This window comes from Alternaria hordeiaustralica, assembly GCF_023758085.1.
Source record: "Alternaria hordeiaustralica strain BMP 2776 chromosome Unknown scaffold_34, whole genome shotgun sequence".
NCBI lineage: Eukaryota > Fungi > Ascomycota > Dothideomycetes > Pleosporales > Pleosporaceae > Alternaria > Alternaria hordeiaustralica.
In genome coordinates, this window is record NW_026056806.1 from 179,677 (window position 1) to 199,303 (window position 19,627).

Consider the following 19,627-nt stretch of genomic DNA (forward strand, 5'->3'; position numbering starts at 1 on the left):
ATGAAGCATGGTGTTTGATGGTTTTTGGATTTATGTAATTTGGGGGTTTGGCATAGCGGCATGGTCCGCGTTGGTTTTGGATATCTACTGTGCATAGCTTTTTTCTATCCTTGGGACAATTATCAGATTGTTTTGTGATGGTTGAGTCTGGACTGTTTGTGTGTGAGCGAGCACTTTTCCTTGTCCATGCGCAAACAGACCAGACTCAATCCTCACATTCTTGTATACGAAAACATCTCTCGCTCTACCATCCACGTCGATATCCGTAACAACTTCCTCGATCCACATCGACGCACACTCCCATGCCACCTACCCACCCTTCCCTCACCACCCCATCACCGCATCCTCCTCCCCCTCTCCCGCCGACAATCCTCCCTCCCACTACCCACATTCAACCTGTGAAACCAACACACCCCGCTTAGCCGATCATCACCTCGTTGATCCAGTTTCCGCCTGCTACCATACAGGCATCTAGGTAATTGTGGCTTCTTTCGGTTGATGAACTTGCTCCATGACTCATCCCATATCTGGTCGAGATTGGGGCCGTTGCGTTTGTTCTTTTTCGCGTTGAGCGCTCCGATACGGCCGGCGTGGGTGCGGAGGTTGTAGAGGAGGTGGGGGGTGGCTCGGTCGAGGGCGTCGAGTGCGTCGAGCGCGTCGATGTGGTATGGGTTGATGGGAATGTTCTCTGTGTTTTGGGATCTGTCTTCATCTTCGGAGATGGAGGAGGGGGACGGGGAGCGGGAAGGGGTTGAAAGAGGGAGCGAAGAAGAAGAGGATGGAGTTGATGATGATGAAGTAGAAGAAGAGTGTGTGCTTTCAGGTGAATGAGGACACGATAATTGGGTTGTTGAGACAAGCTCACGAACGACCCGGTAGTATTTTAAGCGGTTGGCGCTCTCAACAGGGAGTGAGTTGCTTTCGGGCTCGATTTTATGAGTGACGGTGGGCTCATTCTTCTTGTAGGCTATCATTTCAGAATCGCTAGGACATTCGACCATGTAGTCTCCCCATGAAGACACGGTCCTACCTACTTCGTCAATAGCCATTACTGAGGGCTCGTGGCAGATATGTTGAGTGGGAGATTTAGCTTCTGCGCCCCTGTCGAACGCTTTCGCGGCTCTTGTATAGTTTAGCAAACGCATTCTCAAAGACAGTGGTTTGATAAGAACGTGGATATCGATACATTGACATTGATGTTTCTAGAAGTCTTGAGCCTTCTCCTTCGGCCTTCTCCTGGACTATTCTAGGAGACGAGTTGAGCACGGAAGCGAGATATAAGACTGTATATGTACCATCTTATCTAAATTCGATAAACGCTCGTGGGACCTGTGTTATCGACTTTTATCTCATCTATTATCCAATTTTATACTACGACAACTGACTACAAGTACTCAACGAAAGCCTCCCCCACATACTCCTTCACTGCTCACATTCCCCGTTTTCTTCTCCTCAGTCAACCTCTACTTATGGAACTTACACACCATCCTCACGACTGTTTTGGCCTCCAGCCACTGCATCCGCGTCCGTTCCTGGGCCAGATCCAGTGTCTGCGTGCGTATTGAGGGTGGGATGAGTGCGTATATATTCTAAGTAGTCGCTGTATTTGTGTAGGTTCAGTGCTTCAACTTTGGTAGAGATAGCGAGAGAGAGGTAGCCCATGCGAACGAATGGGTGGCAGGGACTGCGCGGAGGTAGCGAGACAGAATGGGAGCGATTGGCTCTGCGCTGCGGAAGAGTTGAACTGCGCGGGCGGAAGAAGCTGATAGACTGGGGTTCTGGATGGGTAGGCGAGTGCTGGACTCCCTCGCTTTGGCGGTTGATTGGGCTAATAGGATGTGGCTGGTTTGCGTTGTTGGCCTGCATGGAGGAGTTGGGGAGCTCAGTGAGTTGAGAGTCGGCTGCGTCAGCGTTTGAAGGCATGATGTTGGCTTCGTGGTGGAATTGACGGCCTTTAGAGGGCGGTTGTGGCTTTTGGAAGATACCTTGAACGGGTGATGTTGCTTTGTGCTTCCTAATGAGCCGTGTGGTAGGCAATATACAATCTGGTGAATGGAAGTCTAAGACATTGGATTGACAATGACTTTGCTGGGAGTGATACATTGTAAGTCATGTCTCCAGTTCTTAGGTAGGGGTGGGACCGGAAACAATGCTGTCCGGGTTGTGAGACATCTTGAAGATATTCTCATTGTCTTACTCCAGACACGACGAGCGAGGTGAACCCATCGCATGCGATATCTGCACGCCATATGCTCGATCCTTGCTCGAAGACAACTCCCTATATGGCTGCCTCACTCCATACCCTCCTCCTCAAACCGTCTCGCAACCTCCAAAACCTCCGCATCCAACCTCGACCCCCCCAAAAACGTAACACTAAACGGCAACACCCCCCCATCCCCCTCCTTCCCACTCAACTCCTCAACCGAATAAGTCCCCGCCGGCACCGCCACCCCACAAAGATCCAACACATTCCCACAGTGCGTAAACTCACCCAGAATACTATTTTTCTTAATCGGATCAGCGAGCACCTCGTCTATGCGCCAGTGCGTAGGCGTAGTCGGCACAACCACGACATCAACGCCAGATGCGGAGTACGCGAAAACCTTCTCTGCTTGTCGCGTATAGAGGGCTTGGGCCTGCAGGTCGCGGTAGGCGTCTACGGCTGAGCTCTTCCGCGCGACGACGGCGTCCATGAGTTGTGCTGTTACGGGGTGGAGGGCTGAGCGGTTCTTGGCGAGGAAGTCGTCTGGAAGCGAGGCGAGGCGTTCGGATACGAATGTGCCGTCGTAGAGTAGTTGACCGGCTTTTTGGAAAGGGGACCAGTCGATTGGTGTGAGGATGCCGCCGATGGATTGGAGTTTCGATACCGTTTCGTTGAACATGCGACGGGCTGGTGGTGAGCAGATGGCGAGTGCTTCGGGTGGCGGAATGCCGAATCTGAATGTTCGTGATTGGGGGCCGATGCTGTTGATGTGGCGTTCGAAGCCCATCTCAGGTTTCGCGTAGGGGTCGAGAGGGTCGTGGGCTTCTAGGATTTGCCATAGGGTTCGCGCGTCCGAGACGGTTTTTGTGGAGAGCGCGATGCAGTCCAGCGACAAGCATGCTGGTGTGATGCCTCGGAACGAGATCGTCCCTCGTGTAGGCTTGTATCCGACGATGCCGTTGAAACCAGCGGGTACTCTGCCTGACCCGGCTGTGTCTGTTGCCAGTGAGAAGGAGACGAGATTTGCTCCTACGGAGACTGTGCTGCCACTGCTTGATCCGCCGCTTATGTAGTCTTTGTGGTATACTGAGTGGGGGATTCCGTATGGGCTGCGGCATCCTACGAGGCCGGTAGCGAGCTGATCTAGGTTGGCCTTTCCTATGAACAGGGCACCTTCGGCGATGACTTTGTCGTATACGGGAGCGGAGGTTGAGGGTACGTGCGCAAGTGGTGGACATGCGGTTGTGGTAGGAAGACCAGCGATGTCAATACTGTCTTTGACGCTGAAGGGAACGCCAAACAGGGGCGGAAGTGCGTTTCGGTCGGGGTAAGTCGATGCTAGCTTTCTTGCCGTGTCTAGAGCTACTTCGCGTGGCTGTAAGTGTATCCAGACTGCTGGGTCTATCTCCTTGTATGCTTCGATCTTTTCGTAGATCGCCTCAACGACGGTTACAGGTGAAAGTCCGCTCTTGTACGCTCGCTGCAAAGTGGATATCGTGAGGTCGCCATCGAATACCGGCGGTGTTTGAGGAGGCGTCGAATTGGCGACCGGCCCCTTACTTGACAACGGTGACAGGGCATCTAGTAAAGGCTGCAAGCTACCGATGTATCCGAAAAGGCCCTGCGACCAATGTATCATATCCAGCGTTGACTTCTTAAAGCAAGCATCGTTGTATCCACTAGTAGCTTCCTCGATACCACAGCATTCGAAACCGCGATCGTTCGCTTCCCGGATAGTAGTAGCAAAGCAGCACTCCGTAGTCACACCAGAGACAATGAGATGTGTAATTGCTCGCGCCTTGAGCTGATGCAGTATAGTCGTGTTCCAGAACGAGCCTTTGCCAGGTTTATCGATGACAACTTCCCCAGGAACTGGCTTCAGCTCATCAATAATGTCGTGTCCGTGTTCTCCTCGGGTAAGCAGGCGACCGAGTTCCCCCTTGTCGCCGATGACTAGTTTGTGCTGGGTGTTGCCCGGCGCAGCTTCTTGTCTTATCAACTTTGACGATGGGCAGTCGGAGAGATCTGGTCTGTGGCCTTCGCGTGTGTGGAAGACAGTCATGCCGGCACCCCGACACGCTTCCAATAGCTTTTTCGTTGGGGCGATGGATGCTTGGACCGCCTCTAGGTTTCCGCCTTGGATTTCGCCGAAACCTTTGGTAAGAAGGAAGTCGCGTTGCATATCGATTATGAGTAACGCGGTATGCTCCAGAGGGAAAGAAAACGCGTATGGCTTCGCGTCAAAAGAGAGCATCGTGCCTTTGGGTGAGGTGTTTGCCATCTTCGTGATACTTTGGCGATTGAGGAGTCCGGTAATTGGAAGGTGGTGTAAGTGCTGACACGCTCATGTAGGAAAACAACATATACGGGAATTCGTCAGGGAACGACGACGCGCCATATCTACGTTCGATATCGACTCCATCGGATGAACGTGGGGACTCCAACACGGGCCGCGAACGGAGTATGCAGCTGGCCTACGGGCCTACGGGCGGGATTTGGAGATGCCCAGGTGTCTTATCGGTATCGGGTCACGCTAGAACCAGTTTAGCCTAGCTCGACTCTCCGATGAGCATTCTCCACCATGCCCAGCGCCCAACGCTCTTGCATGCCTGTCCAAAAATCCAGATTATAGCACTTCATGTCTGAAGAGTTATGCCGAACCATGTTCGTCTCCGCATGCACCCCGCCATGTAATCAGCGACTATCTCCGAGCCAGGAGCCGATATGGCTATCAAGCTGGAGGCGATCTTGATACGGAGATGTACGTAGCCATCACGGCACGAAGACCAAGACTCTAGAGCTTGATAAATTGTGGACGTAGTTCTTCTTCATTCGCATTTTCCGAATTCACCGTGCTGTTCCCTTAACCATGTCTGTGCTAAAGGCGAGACTTGCACCTCAACTTCATTTGAGGGTGCCTTTCGAAAGCGGCAAGTATGGCTCGCGCTGGTCGAACAAAGGTATGTCTTCTGGCTACTTTCGTATGCAATGAACTCAAGCTGATCGTCGCGCCAACACCAGATCTTGATCCTGTGCCACCAGAGCAGCGTACCTGGGGTGGTCTCGACTACTGGGCATACTGGTGCTCGGACATGCTCGCACCTCCTTTGGCATCAACCGTGAGCAGTGTCATGGCTCTTGGTTTCACGGCGAGAGAGACGATCCCGATCGTCTTTTTCGGCTTTGCCATTTGCAGCGTTGTGATCACACTCACTGGCAAGATGGGTGCCACATACAATGTGTCTTTCCCCGTCATCATCCGAAGCGTCTTTGGCATGTATGGCTCGTTCCCGGCCATCTGCATTCGAGCATTCGTCGCCATGATGTGGGCTGCGATTCTCACAGTCCAGGCGAGCAACTTCTTGCAACGCTGCCTTGAGGCGATTTGGCCAAGCTTCATCACTTTTCCGAATCACCTACCAGAGAGCGCTGGTATTGACTGTAAGGCCCACCTTCTGAGATCATGTTGGGACGTTACTAATAGTGCTGTAGCGGCCGGTTTGCTCTGCCTGTTCTTGTACTGGTTCCTGCAGACTGCGCTCGCCCTCATGCCAATCTCAAAATTGCGCGTCCTCTTCTGGATCAAGGGTATCGTCGTGCCGCCCACATTCTTCGCTCTCTTTCTTTGGGCCGTCATAGTGACGAAAGGGTAAGTGATCTCTTCAAGGCCGCAATGATGGACGATGCTGACAAAGGTTCCAGTGGCGGTCCGCTTATCAAAGGAAAGGTGGAGATTACATCAACGTACATGAACACCACCTACTCAGTGCTCACCGGCCTCAACGCTGTCGTTGGGCTTTTCTCCTCTTTGGCCGTCAACATGCCCGATTTCGGCAGGTTCTCCAAGAATCAGCTCGCTGGCTACCATCAGTTCCTCGCCCTCCCCATCATCGGAACATTGGGCGCACTCACACCGATCTTTGTCACCGATGCCCATTCGTACCTGTGGGGCGAGTTCGAATGGTATATGCCAACTGTCATTGCGAAGTTTGACTCTCGAGCTGCAAAGTTCTTCGTATCCGCCAGCTTTCTCCTCGCGACAATCGGCAACCAGATCGCAGCGGATACCTACCCGTTTGCGAACGATGTAGCTGGCATGCTGCCAAAGTACATCAACATCTTCCGAGCTACGATCATCATTTCCGTCTTTTGCATCATATCCACGCCATGGAACATCATCAAGAACGCATCGGGTCTGCTCTCATTTTTGAGCGGCTACTCATGCCTCATGGGTCCTCTCGCAGGTACCATGGTCAGCGACTACTACCTCGTCAAGAAGTGCAAGCTGGATGTGGATCAGCTATACACGCATCGCGGAATATACTGGTACAATGGAGGCTGGAACTGGAGGGCGTATATGTCCTTCGTTGTAGGATTCGCTCCCCTCCTCCCGGGTTTTGCTAAGAGCATCGACAATGATTTGGACATCGGTGGCGCATGGAAAGTATACACGTTTGCCTGGATATTCGGGTTCTTCCTTTCGCTATTTACACATTACGTTGTATGTACATACATTTCGCCGGCGACAGGATCGTTGGTAGAATGCGCGGTGTATCCGCCGCAAAAGGGTGAGGTGGTCGCGCCGGTTCTCGAGGGCGAGGAATTATCGAACAAGGAAACTCTTGTGGCGAAGGAGAAGGAGATGGCTAATATGGCTTAATCGATATCGCACGAAAAACTTCAATCCGAACAAAATGATGTCTTCTTCTGCCTTCTACAGATGATGTCGTGAACGAGATGTGAAGCTCTTGTGTTCCATTGGTGATGCCGCTGATTAATTTCCGCTTGGTCCGTGCTTACCCAGGGTGGGCCGCCTCGGCTACCTCTCGTCTGATGTGCTCTTCGTCCCCCAACCTCCCTGCCGGTGGACCAACTCAGCGCACATGGCATCCACGTCATCAGCGACATCAATGAACTTGTAGCAATGTTCAACTGGCGTCAAGCAGGAATGGCAGTGTGATGCTATGCATTCATGTAAAAATCATCATCGTCAGCCATCTCGCGAAGTCGTCACGCGGACGCGTTCCACGTATCGCGATTTCATCAACAACATACTGGGGTTATCCGTCTGCTACTGAGACGGACATATACTGCGTGCTGAGATGCAAGCATGAACTTTACGCCTGGTGAGAACTCGCCGCCAAATTACCACTTCCCGCGTATATCCAACGTCCACACTACGAAGCCAAAATCGCGACGTCCATGCGATCCCTGTCGGCGCCGGAAGTCACGATGCGAAATATCAGACAGCGGACCACCATGCGTTCTTTGTCAATTCCATGATCAAGAATGCACCTTCAACGAAAACCCGCTACCACGGAAGAGGCGTGCCGTGGCTGCCAACGAAGTCTCTGAGCCTACTGAAACCACCCGCGGCCAACTACCTCTTGCAAACGAATACAGGAGTAACACTGCCCAGTCTACATCACCTCAGGATACTACTGCCAGAATCCGACAGGATCCGCCAATCGATGACTACGCAAATCTACACGGCCCTTCGCTCCTGAAGAAGACATTGGGCCTGCAGACCAGCAGGCACAGTCGTCTTGTCGGCTCGACTTCGGAGTACGAACGTCTTTTATTAGCACTTGAGCCAGTTGAACCGGCTGGCACTGCTGCTGCTTTGGCTGGCCATCCAAAGTTACGAAAAGTAGATGACGCCCATGCAACGACATTCGTCTCATCGCCCGATGCCGGCACCCTCAACAGTGCAGGCGACATTCCGGATCTCGACGCTATCGAGATAGCCGTCGCACCGCATGGCGCTGCGTTGATACATCTCTTCTTTCGGATCGTACATCCTAGCTTCCCGATTCTGCATAAGAAAGTGTTCCTTGAAAAGTATGAGCGGACTCATCGAGAGTTCTCGCCGCCGCTATTAGCTGCAGTATATCTCCTAGCCCTCAACTGGTGGTCGTATTCCAGCGAGCTCGCACTGCAGTCGAAGCCAAACGTTTCGCATCTAGAGTCACTAACGATAAGATCGTTCAGCAACATCGTTCACCGGCCTAAGCTTTCGACTATACAGGCAGGGTTGCTGCTTCTCCAGCGACCAGAGGGTAACAGCTGGTCGCTGACATCTCAATTGGTCGGACTAGCGCAGGACATGGGACTCCAACTTGACTGTACGACGTGGCATATCCCAGCCTGGGAGTGTGGTCTTCGCAAACGTTTGGCATGGGCTGTATTCATGCAGGATAAATGGGGTGCGTTAGTGCACGGTCGCCCCTCGCACATTACGCCGATGGATTGGGATGTACAGCCTCTGACGGTAGCCGACTTCCCAGAGAGTGCTGCTGATGAGGATGACGAAGACGGGAGTACTGAGGTGGAGAAAGGCCGGATCTTGTTCTGCTACATGGTAGATCTTACACAGATCTTGGCACAGATCCTATCGACATTCTATACGCTAAAGGCAGAGCGCGACTTCGCCAGCCGTGCGCACGAAGGCGTACGACCACTGCTTACTGCAGCAAAACCTTTGCAGCTCACCCTACGTCAATGGTATGCCAACATGCCAGCTGCGCTAAAAGCGCAGGACATAGCTGCGAGGAAGCTCTCCAGCGTCGGCTATCTTCACCTTGGTTACTACGCAGTCGAAATAACGCTTCACCGACGCATCATCCGCTCATTGTCTCCAGCAGACGACCCCGAAATACACACCATATGCCGGCAAGCAGCACAGATCCGACTCACATCTGCCATGAGCTTCGTGCAATCTCTCCGACCCGAACACTTCCAATCCTTCTGGTATTCATCGTCCACCTACAACTTCACACTCATTGGCTCTTTCATCTCACTTCTTTGGGTGACATCTCCCGGTAGCGAGGAAGCAAGCAGATACCGTGCTCATCTAGATCAGTATAGATGGATCATACGCCTCTCGAGCAAATCAGCAGACTTCCTCGAAAGAGCCCTAGTGTCACTCGATGTGTCGTCCAGTGCGCTAATGAAAGCCATCACTGACGAAACCAACTCACCCGCTACAGCGGTGGGTCGTCAAGCCAGCATGGGATCAAGTCACGATAATGGTGCGCTTGTCTCTGAGAGTAATAGGCCCATGTCTATTTCCTCGACTCCTTCCGCTACCCAACATGATGGAGGAATATACCATACATCGCTGGAAGGGACCGACCTCGCTGATCATTCGTGGTTTGATGCAATACACGAGAGCGACTTCGACAGTGCATACAATGGCCGTGATCTACTTCTGCCTGGGCAGTCGGATGTGTCATGAGACGCGATCAGCTGCAGTATTATTGGATCAATCATGCCATTGTACCAGCCGTTGACGGGCTAGGTATATGCATATTGTGGCTGATGGCGAAGAATATTGCAGAACGCGCAAGTCAACTTTCATCCACGGTGGTAATGGCTCTGGGCGCTGCAAATCTGCATCGACGAAGTTAGACAACAGCGATGAGCTGTGGGTGTCGGACCAGCAACCCAAAACACTATTTCGACTTCTTTCACCCGAGCTGGTCACTCAGTTTTGTTCCGGTGCTCGTCCAGCTATCTATAAGAAAGGCTTCTTGCTCGCGATTAGCAACTATTAAGCTACCAGCTAGGCTCATGCCTCCTCTGCTATCTACATAGTACAAGATCACTTTGCATTTCTACCACCGTACCCTATTCCGACGCAACCATAACCCTCTCCCAAACTATCACCATCGACCTCGCTGCCTTTCTCGCTTACCTAGCTGGACGTGCACCCGTCACGCCGCGCAGCACTAAGATGTTGGGTCGCCAAACTGTAGTTTGCGGTGAGATCTGTAATTTCACGCATGTAAGTGTGGCCAAGCATGTCGTTGGCAAAGACTACTGATGCTCCTTGTCAGGGTCTTTTGGGGATTTGCAGCTGCGACTCGTGCCAGTATTCCGTTTCTATCTACTTCCCGGGAGGGTTAGGCCGTCCTATCATACTATCACTTCCTCGTGGATAAGGCAATTTTATTGATAGTCATAGCTGATTCTCATCCATTGCAATTGCTTGATTACACCGTATTGCGTGCCACTAATACGTCATTCGCTATCCTAGTATGATCTCATCGAGCTGAGCAGCCGGATCCCATGCGTCCTTCAAGATTGTAGCTACACCCAGCCTCTCGAACACGCCTGGTTTACCGTTGACTGGTATGACACAAAGCGCCTCAACTTTATCATGTCTAACATCGTGCAGCTGAGTAACGACAGTATAGTACATACCGATAAAATCCAAGGCATTAGGGGCGCCCAGGAGTAATTGCGGAGGCAGGTGATCGAAGGTTACCTCGCCTACCCAGGTGCGCTCTGCATTCTGTGTAGTGCCCAGATGTATCAGCGATCTTTTAGCTTTGTTGTATCTTCTGGCGTCGCATGATACACTAAACCGCCCTCTTTGTGCTTTGATGTACAGATATGGATCAAGATGTTCCAGGTTGATTCGCTCCGGAGACGCCTTTTCGCTGCACTTCTCACTAGTCATCTGGTGGTTTTGCAGACAAGTACCACATTGCGCATAGATGACAGCGGGTACTTGAAGCTCTTTGGCATCATATTCATCACGAAGCCAAAAGCCAAGAGGTTTCCTGTTCGTCGTTTGACGATTATGTCGCCAGGCCATCCACGACCAGCTGGGTATGACAAATGACCCATCTCGGCGTAGCAACATTCTTCTCTCCAAGACAGTCATTTCCGAACTCCACAAGAGTGTGTGTGAGAGCTTACATATTGGGTGACCATATAGCAATCTCGTGGTAACTGCACACTGGAGATCATCCAGGCTCGTGTAGAAATTGATGACCCCTAAGAATGCTTTGATAGAATCTTGGTCGTACGATAATTCACGAGGAGCGAAACTCATTGCCGCTAGCGAGTATGCGTTCCAGTTTGGTTTCCGTTGAGTCAGCGACGCTTGACACAGGGTTGGCAGAAGATCTCGTATTCTGTGCGAAACTTCGAAACTGATCTTGGATCCAAGACTTGTGCCTTCTTCTAAACAGTCGTTTACACATTTGACGCAAATGCGATCGTTGATTACTAGCACCCGCCGAGAGGAAAAGCCTTCTTGTAGTGTCCAAGCTCGCGAACACCATGGTAAGGCAGGTTTAGCTGCTTTTCGAGTCTCTGCACCTATGCCAAGCACGTAGTTTGGATAGTTTATCACTCTACCGGGTAGAATACGGCCAGTCGAACGGGTATCGTATCCGGTGATGCCGCCGTTTGCGTTGTCCTTGTTTGCCACCAAGATAGTCAGGAATGCATTGGCATAGATCAAATGCATTTGGTTCAGATAGAAAGAGATATTAGGATCGTTCTGAATGAGGCAAAGGCAGTCCACCCATAGGTAGCGGACATCCAAGTCTGCGGTTAGACGCATAGCATCTCTAATGGTCTGCGGAACAGTAGCGACATGAGATCCGGATGATAGACTTCGAGGCTTTCGAAGCATCTCTATGTTTCCAGAAGTCAAGTTGGCAGACTTGACGTTACCCCAAACGTAGCTCAGAGCCATATAGTGCACATTAGAAACGGGCTTGAGGGTAATACATTCCTCGACTACATCGATTAGGTAGAGCGGCATGTCCAGTTCGTTGGCAGAATTAGACCGACAGCCTTCATGCTCGCGCTCGCATGTATGCAGCCACGATTTGATAAGCATCGTGGGGAGATCTTTTCCCTCCGTTTGAGTGGCCGAATCATTTCGAAGCCGCGTAGGATAGTCCGAGCGCTGTAGCAGGTAACTGGAGAGATCTGGAGGACTGGAAATGTATGTTGATGTATCAAAATCTGCTGACCATATCCCCCTGTCCTCCGGATGGAGGCGGCTCATGCTGATCTTAAGCTGAAAGTACCGCGCATCGGGGTCCACTTCGTCGAGTATATTGAGAAAATCTCTGCATGATGGGCAGGTCGTGTCTGGCTTAATGTCGGTTGTATTAGCTTTCAGCGAAAGAACCAGCTGTCTTTGGTGATCGTGTCTGGACGCTATATTGTTCGGAATGTCGTTGAAGGATCGATCCGCACGTAAGCACTCCTCGCAATACAAAGCGTCCGCGCCCGGTGATTCTCGAGAGTTTAATAGCGCAACTTCAACATTTCCTTCCATATCCACGGTTGTCGGTAGTTTGCGGGACAGAACTAAATCGGTTGCTGTGGTTCAGTTCATAGAGACATCCGTAGGGGAGTAAGTTGGAGTGTGAACGAGAAGGCTGCAAAGAGAGTGACGTGTTACATGCCCCGCGATCATTGCTGCCTACGCCAAGGGAGGCGCATCTCAGCAAGCAATTACTTCCGGCCTATTAGCCATACGAACGCCTGATGCCGCACTCCAGAAAAGGGTGGCAGAATCGAATTTCGCTCACAATCAACGGGCTATACTGCTTTATACGAGAGCCACTTATGGAAGTGCAACACCAACACCAGTGAGCTTATGTCCTTGCTATCTAGACATACACTAGTTATTTGCCTCGCGCATCGCAGATCGAACAGCTGTTGTTATCTGATGGGGAGAAGGCAAGAAGGGGAGACAAAACGCACATAGCAGACCATTTCACCACCTCAGCCCAGCCTCTAATCGTGCAACCCAACGAACTCCCTCAAGCATGCCTCCAGCTCCAGAACATTCCACCAAGCTCATCCCACAGGACACCACATCACACCACCACACCCCCTCACCCATCCAGACCCTCCAACCCCCAGCCTCCCATCCCAGCCTCCCCAAAACGGCCACCTAACCACAACAGCCCCGCATCTAGACCTTCCCTTCACCAGCTCCCTCCCCAAAATGAGGGGTAAGACGCCCAAGTAAAGCAGTCGCAAGCCTGCTGCAGCACCGCCGATCCCATACCGCATGCATACGGACCGATAACACACCTGCACGCTATCTAAAGCGAGATCGAACCACCATCTATTCGACGCCCGATTCTGTTGGGAAAGTATGAACGGCTTTGAACCACCGTTTAGGTGTCTGTAGAGCGATGCGATGCGTTTTGGTGGGTGTGTCGCGTGTGGTGTTGCTTATTGCGTTTGTGGGGGAAAGCGGTGGGTGACGTCATGAGCACGTTGTTTGGTCGAAGGGCAACGTGGTTGAGGTGTGGCATCCACGTTGTCGCGAACGTTATCGCTATCGCTATCTAGACATCATCCGAAGGGGCCGGAAAGTAGAAGCAAAGGATACCCCCGCTTTACACCGTTGGAAAGACGCGGTTTGAAGTCATCAAGATTATTAAACAGAGCGATCGCGCGTCAGCGGTGCGGAGAGAGAACTTACGAAAAAGCACGCTGCACGATAGAACCATGGGGATGCAGGGACTGCGCGCCAACATGTCGCCAAAAGTTCCAATTGGACGGGAAGCGCTCTACCGGCCAAACGCCCCGGTACGCTTACGAAGGTTTATTTCGGGATGATAAAACAAAGTGCATAAGAAGCATTGCGTGAACGGCAAATATTACGTCGTCAAAGCACGCGACACGGGACGGGATGAACAGCAGTAGCAATGACAGTGATGATACGTGATAAAGTGATCATGATTTCATAAAACTAACTATACAGAGTTCTGGTCGGGAACCTAGCAGTTCCATCGACTTGATGCAACGATTGCATCAAAGAGGGGGTATCTGTTTTTCTGATTTGAGCACTTCATTTCAGAACTGTTGCGCCAATTGCCTGTCCAAAAAAAGCAAACGCCGCTCGTAAAACACAGGAGAACAAAATCGCGATCGTGATCCTCGTAACCCTCACGTCATTGCACCATGAGAAACCTTACATGGTGCGGACGTGCGTCAGAACATAGGCCTAAGCCCAAGTCTTGGAAGTGTTGAGACCGAGCTCGAGATGCTGTGCGATGGCGTCGGCAAAGTCGCCGCCAGCATTGGAAGAGTGACGACGGCGCTCGCGACGTATTTGGTGCTCGGCTTCCATGAGGCGGCCTTGGACCCAGGCGCGCTGCTTCTCGTCGTTGCGGATGCATTCTGTGTTCATGAGCTCGGTTAGGGTAGCCACGATTTGTTGGTTGATCACGGCGAGCTTGTGGGATTCTTCCGTGTGCATGTCGTCGACACTGTTGCGCGGGGTTGAGCTGGTCCTGGAACTGACGGCGACAGGGTCACTGGCTGCGGGGAAGGGCGTGGAGTACTTGGGTGAGGACTCGGGCGAAGAGGAGAGAGACTGAAACTCTGGCGAGGATGCTGCCATTGGGGCGTTGAACGGAATCTCCATGGCCATGCGGCGTTGGAGAGCTTCCTTTTGGGCGGAGAGGAGCATGTACTTCTGCATCGACTCGTTCTGCATAGCCATATTAGTATGTGTAAAGGAAGGAAGCACTTCGGAGGAACTCACTCTACATAAAGTGGGTCGCGACATGGGAGCCATGGTGTAGTCTGATATGGTGTTGCTTGGTGCTCGGATCGTTTAACGTGGAGGGAGATTTGATTCCAGCTGATGTGGGGTTGTCGGGTTACTGATAGAAATACCAGTTGACAATGCCAAGAGCGTTGGTGCTAGGAGATCGGCGGAGCCCCAGAAGTGTGGGTACGAAAAAGTTCTTGGTGGTGGACCAGAGTGGAGTGATGGTGATAAGGTGATGCTGCTGCGACGACTCGGTGATGGTTGACGCTTAAGTATCGAGGCCGGTGATGTCGACAGAATATTCCAGAGTTTGACGGATTCGCAAATGCGGTCTCCTGAGTCTGGGGATTTGATCGCAACTTAAACAGTTTGTGATGGGGCCGCGCATTCACATTCCCGGAATAGGCCATGACGTGCGATTAACACACCTGCACCGAAACACAGCGCGGCTGAATCCGTCTTTCCGCGGTCACTGTGTCGAGACGCCTTTGAGTAACGGGGCCCGTTTCGCAGAACCCTGTTGGGATAGCCAGGGGTTGGGGCGTAGTTCGGCTGTGATTGGCGGAGTCAGCCCCCTTGCTGATCCTCCTGCTTCCCCGAAAGGTAAACTAAGCGATATAACGTCACTGGTAAGAACCTGAATGTAGGGCCACGGCGCAGGATCGTGATCCAGTAACAGGATCGCACATGAAAGGTCTTGAAGCAGTCGATGGCACATGGTACCTGCATTATCGTGAGTAATTTTGCCTGCAGACTCTTACCCTTCACTTGTGGGTAACTTGTGGGTAATGCGAATTCTCTGCCCTCCATCACAATGCCATGATGCTGCCGGAAATGCCATGGTGACACAGTATGACGTTTCGCTTGATCCAAAATTATGTCTGAGTCAATTCGGCGCAGGCCGAGGCGGCGCGGAGACATCCTGCGACGTCACATTTGCATGGAGCTGACATTGGGCAACTTTGCTGCGCGGGCGGCTTCACAGTGCAGCGCTACCACACATGTGGCTTTTTGGAGACATCCCAAATGATGATTAGGCGCTGCATTTGACTGCTTTCGATCCCCCTCAACGTGTCTTGAGGCCAAAAGTCAGGCTTAGCACGAAAAATCAGGTTTCGACGCCACATTAGTGGCTCAGTCCCACGTGTATCCGGGTTTCGGCTTGGGTGTGACGTCCCTGTGCAAGCCTCAAACCCCAACCATGGGCATAACAGTGCTGTTGGAAATTCGATCGTCGTTTCTAGCGTATCAGGACCCCGTAAAGGTTCCACGACAAGGCTTCCAGAACAGACCCTTGATCCTTCACGCGGCAGGGAAGTGTCACGCTGGAGTGCCACGTTGGTGACAGCATGCTCGTGGGATTCGTGTACATTGTGGACGATACCGCCTAACCATGACAGCGGGAACAAGACCTTGGCTTATCGTCGCCCTGGCGCGCCGCGATTACACCCAACATTCAGGTATTCGCATGTCCTCGAGTAAGCGTCATGTCGGAGCGACATACTCCGCATGATACGCGTACGGCACAAACACCTCACTGCCTGGTCGGGGTTGGTCTTAGAAGATCGAGGGCCTGACCGCGCAGATCATACGGCGTCGTCAATCGACGCCCGGTCGCTGCGGAAGGGATTGACCGAAAAGCAAGCGTGTACCGGCATTTAGCGGATGTATATGAAAGTGATGCGGTATGTTGCAAGACATGAGAGCGGTGTGGTACAGGCGTGTCACTCTTCAGTAGAGTGTCGATCTGACCAGAACCCTTTGCCGTAGCTGACGAGAATCTCTTGCCCACGTCCGATGCCCTTCGCTCTCTTTCCGCTTTTGCCAGCGCTGAGCACGAAGACTCCGACTCTCTTCTCCACCTTCCCGTTCCCGATGTCTACAAATATGTCGCGAAACTCGGCGACCGGTGCGGCAGCGACGCCTCGGTAGTCGTTGATGAAGCGTGCTTCGTTGCCCATTTTGGATGCATCAACGCCGATGCCTAGTTCGCGGTCGAGTGAGAGGTCGTAGTCGGATGCTTCATCAATGTCAGTCTGATCGTGCACATAGCCCAAGTACGGCAGAATGAACGAGTCTGGTGGCAGATGCTGGTTAGCATAAAGCGCATGCTGTCCGTGTGCAGGATGCGCAGAGTCCGTGACGGGTGTGATCTTGACGTTCGAGTACGGCCCATTCGGCTTGTAAACCTGTGTATCGGGTGGTAGATCGGACTTTGGCAATATAAGTGCGCTAACTTTGTCTCTACAAAGCTTCTTGGAATATGAAGGTGCGTGAAGGTAGATGGTTTGCCCATCCCACCCCTTCGGCACAGCGCCTGATGATTTTGGCATCTTGCTATCGAATTTGATAGAGTTGCGCAGCTTTCATCTAATCCAGTCAGGCAGTCGTTCCTTCGCGGGGGTCGAGACGACAAGCTTGGTCCCTCTCGGAAAATTGCGAGAAGCTCGCGACAAAGATGTGGAATCTCTGGCTATTGTGCCTTTCGGTGATGCATAGTACTGATTGTGCGGCGAGGTGGTGAGGAGAAGTTGTTGTGTTAGCAAAGTCAAAGGCAGCGTGGTACCGAGGGGCTCTTGCCCGACCGGCAACACTTCGGCGGGACGGGCTAGAAGCGACAGGAACACCCACTCTCGCTCACCGTAGCACTCACTAACACCACACTACGCCTCGCCCTTTATCGACGCGACGCTCTCTAGCTCTGCGCGGAAATGATCACTATTTGTGGGATATGATAACGCGGAAGGATCGGGATTCTTCGTGTTGAGCAGCGCGTCATTCGTTCTCCGACGAAACACCTGCGCCCAAGCAGGTGCCGCGCTTAATGCGTGACATGCGACTACCATTGTGGCGCTCACTAAGCTCATGCGCCTCTCCTGAGGAATGCTGGATGCGAGATTGCGTTACGACTGTTGCAAGGAACACTGTGGGTGGATGACTCTCGCAAGAAGAGCCCCCGTATGACAAGAGCTGAGACAGAGCTGAAAGCTGGCCGACCTTCGAGATCACAGCAGCTCCGGCAACAGCTTTCCGCTACATCTCGATGGCTACAATAGTTCGCAACACTGGACGGGCTGTCGGCCCTTCGCTGGATCTAGTCGAGGTCTAGATGCAAGGGCAATGCAGGAACCCGCACGTCCCCAGTCCATCGTGAACCAACGACCTCGCCAGCATCAGACCGGTCCAATCTGGCCCATCTCCTATCAGCGAAGCTATTTTTGCTCAGACGCGGGGATTGCTCCAGATGCTGTCACGATTACCCATCTCCACTCTGATCGGGATTCCAGTGCCTCTGGCAAGGAGCCCCTAATCGTCGCTCTGTTCAGGTGTTCTTTGTCACAGTCAGCGGCTCGGCGCCAATGCCAGCTGCCAGTGTGTCTTACACCTCGATACAGTCGCGCGGCTTCTTGTCTGCTCAGAGCTGACATGCAGGTGCGGATCACGAACCGGAGATAGGTACCTACCGGGCGATTGAACATGTTCCGCGTGCACAAATCGAACGCTTGCGGCAAAAGCAGCTAGAACGACGGGCGATGTGTTGGGGCGGCAAGGCCCCTTGGCAGGGGAAATTGTCAACCTCATTTCGTTTCTGCACGCAATCCACCTTTTGATTGGCCCGCTCGACTTCCATCAATAAACAGCTCACAACGGCCCAGGTCGAAGCTTTCCACAGGTTCCCCTATTTCGTACTATCCCAGGCACAGTCCACCAAACGGCGCCACCGGCACGCCAGAGCCCTCGCGATACTGCCAACCGAATGCAACTACGCCAATGCCCCCTGTTCATGGACGCTGGCGCTCTTGGTAAGGCCAGCTCGTGTATAGTTCTATATAATGGCTTCGCCAGCTGCTCCTCAGTTGATTCCTCACCACACACTCACTACACTCACTAATACACGGTTATCACCGATCACACTCGTTTTCAACGACCTCCAACGCCTTACAACTTAATACCCTTCCGTATTTTAATACCACCCCCCCCAAACCAAACATCAAGATGCGTTCCTTCGCCGTCATTGCTGGCTTCGCCGCCGTTGCCCTTGCCGCTCCCCAGGCTTACGAGGCTTACCCTGCTGCCCCGGCCTCTTCCTCCGCCGCTGCTGAGTACCCCGCCTACCCTGCTGAGACCCCCGAGGCCTCCAGCTCCATGCCCGCCTACGAGGCCGCTACCTCCTCCGCTGCTGAGTACCCGTCTTACCCCGCTGAGACCCCCTCCGCTTCCATGGAGGCTTCCAAGCCCGCCTACGAGGCCAGCTCCATGGCTCCCGTCTACTCTGCCTCCAAGCCCGCCTACACCACCACCGAGGTTGTCCACGCCACCAGCTACGTCTGCCCTGAGCCCACCACCATCACCTACGGTGTCTCCACCTACACCATCTCCTCCAGCACCACCCTCAGCATCCCTGAGTACACTGCTACCTACGTCCACACCCCTACCCCCGAGATCCCGGCTGTCCCCATGCCCACTGTCACCTCTGCTTCCGTCCCGGCTGCTGAGCACACTGCGCCTGCCTACACCCCGGTTTCTCCCATCTACCCCTCCTCCAACGGCACCGTTCCCCACGTCCCTGCCGGAACTGCTGCTCCTACTGGCACTGGTGCTATGCCCAGCGCCTCCAAGCCCGCTGAGTTCACCGGTGCCGCCGGCAAGGTCTCCGTTGGCTTCTTCGCCATCGCTGGTGCCCTCGCTGCTTTCTTGTAAGCGGTTCGCTCTTGAGTGATTCGTCGGGTCATGGTCTTCCATGGCCTAGCTAGTCTCTTCTCGAGTTGTGGAAAGAGGAGGAAATTAAACATGGCTTCACGGGTTACGACTTCGACTCTGCATCACGATTCAGTCTAGGATTGGGAGCGCGGTGTTAGTGGTACGAGCCCTTTGCTTCCTTGCGCAATCAAGTCGCAGCGGCATTTCGATGGATCGATATACTTGGTATTGTAATACGCCTTGGTTGGAATGCTTACTGGCCCTATGGAGGGAGTCGTGTGGTCCCCGGTGGTCTTTTTTGTTCCTAGACTCTTTGCCTGTTCTGAGAAGAGTTGGCTATCTTAATGACATGATTTCCACCTTTACTCTACGACTTGACTGTCTACCTGATACCC

General features: G+C 52.7%; 6 protein-coding genes across 6 annotated transcripts; 3 read left to right on the top strand and 3 right to left on the bottom strand.

Annotated features, from left to right (window-relative positions):
- Positions 1 to 2,291: 2,291 nt before the first annotated feature.
- On the bottom strand, positions 2,292 to 4,457 carry J4E84_009966 (uncharacterized protein; the record flags this gene model as incomplete). The annotated part of the gene is made up of 1 exon (XM_049392525.1): positions 2,292 to 4,457. The coding sequence occupies one exon, from the start codon at positions 4,455 to 4,457 to the stop codon at positions 2,292 to 2,294; it is 2,166 nt and encodes a 721-aa protein (XP_049239755.1).
- Positions 4,458 to 5,072: 615 nt separating this feature from the next.
- J4E84_009967 (uncharacterized protein) lies at positions 5,073 to 6,863 on the top strand (the record flags this gene model as incomplete). The annotated part of the gene is made up of 4 exons (XM_049392526.1): positions 5,073 to 5,163; positions 5,225 to 5,644; positions 5,696 to 5,852; positions 5,906 to 6,863. 4 exons carry the CDS (start codon positions 5,073 to 5,075, stop codon positions 6,861 to 6,863), a joined length of 1,626 nt encoding a protein of 541 aa, XP_049239756.1.
- Positions 6,864 to 7,462: 599 nt separating this feature from the next.
- Positions 7,463 to 9,440, top strand: J4E84_009968 (uncharacterized protein; the record flags this gene model as incomplete). The annotated part of the gene is made up of 2 exons (XM_049392527.1): positions 7,463 to 7,466; positions 7,492 to 9,440. The coding sequence occupies 2 exons, from the start codon at positions 7,463 to 7,465 to the stop codon at positions 9,438 to 9,440; spliced, it is 1,953 nt and encodes a 650-aa protein (XP_049239757.1).
- A 4,539-nt stretch (positions 9,441 to 13,979) lies between these two features.
- Positions 13,980 to 14,555, bottom strand: J4E84_009969 (uncharacterized protein; the record flags this gene model as incomplete). The annotated part of the gene is made up of 2 exons (XM_049392528.1): positions 13,980 to 14,468; positions 14,523 to 14,555. 2 exons carry the CDS (start codon positions 14,553 to 14,555, stop codon positions 13,980 to 13,982), a joined length of 522 nt encoding a protein of 173 aa, XP_049239758.1.
- Positions 14,556 to 16,255: 1,700 nt separating this feature from the next.
- On the bottom strand, positions 16,256 to 16,864 carry J4E84_009970 (uncharacterized protein; the record flags this gene model as incomplete). Its single annotated transcript, XM_049392529.1, has 1 exon — positions 16,256 to 16,864. One exon carries the CDS (start codon positions 16,862 to 16,864, stop codon positions 16,256 to 16,258), a length of 609 nt encoding a protein of 202 aa, XP_049239759.1.
- A 1,663-nt stretch (positions 16,865 to 18,527) lies between these two features.
- J4E84_009971 (uncharacterized protein) lies at positions 18,528 to 19,232 on the top strand (the record flags this gene model as incomplete). Its single annotated transcript, XM_049392530.1, has 1 exon — positions 18,528 to 19,232. The coding sequence occupies one exon, from the start codon at positions 18,528 to 18,530 to the stop codon at positions 19,230 to 19,232; it is 705 nt and encodes a 234-aa protein (XP_049239760.1).
- Between the last annotated feature and the right edge of the window lie 395 nt (positions 19,233 to 19,627).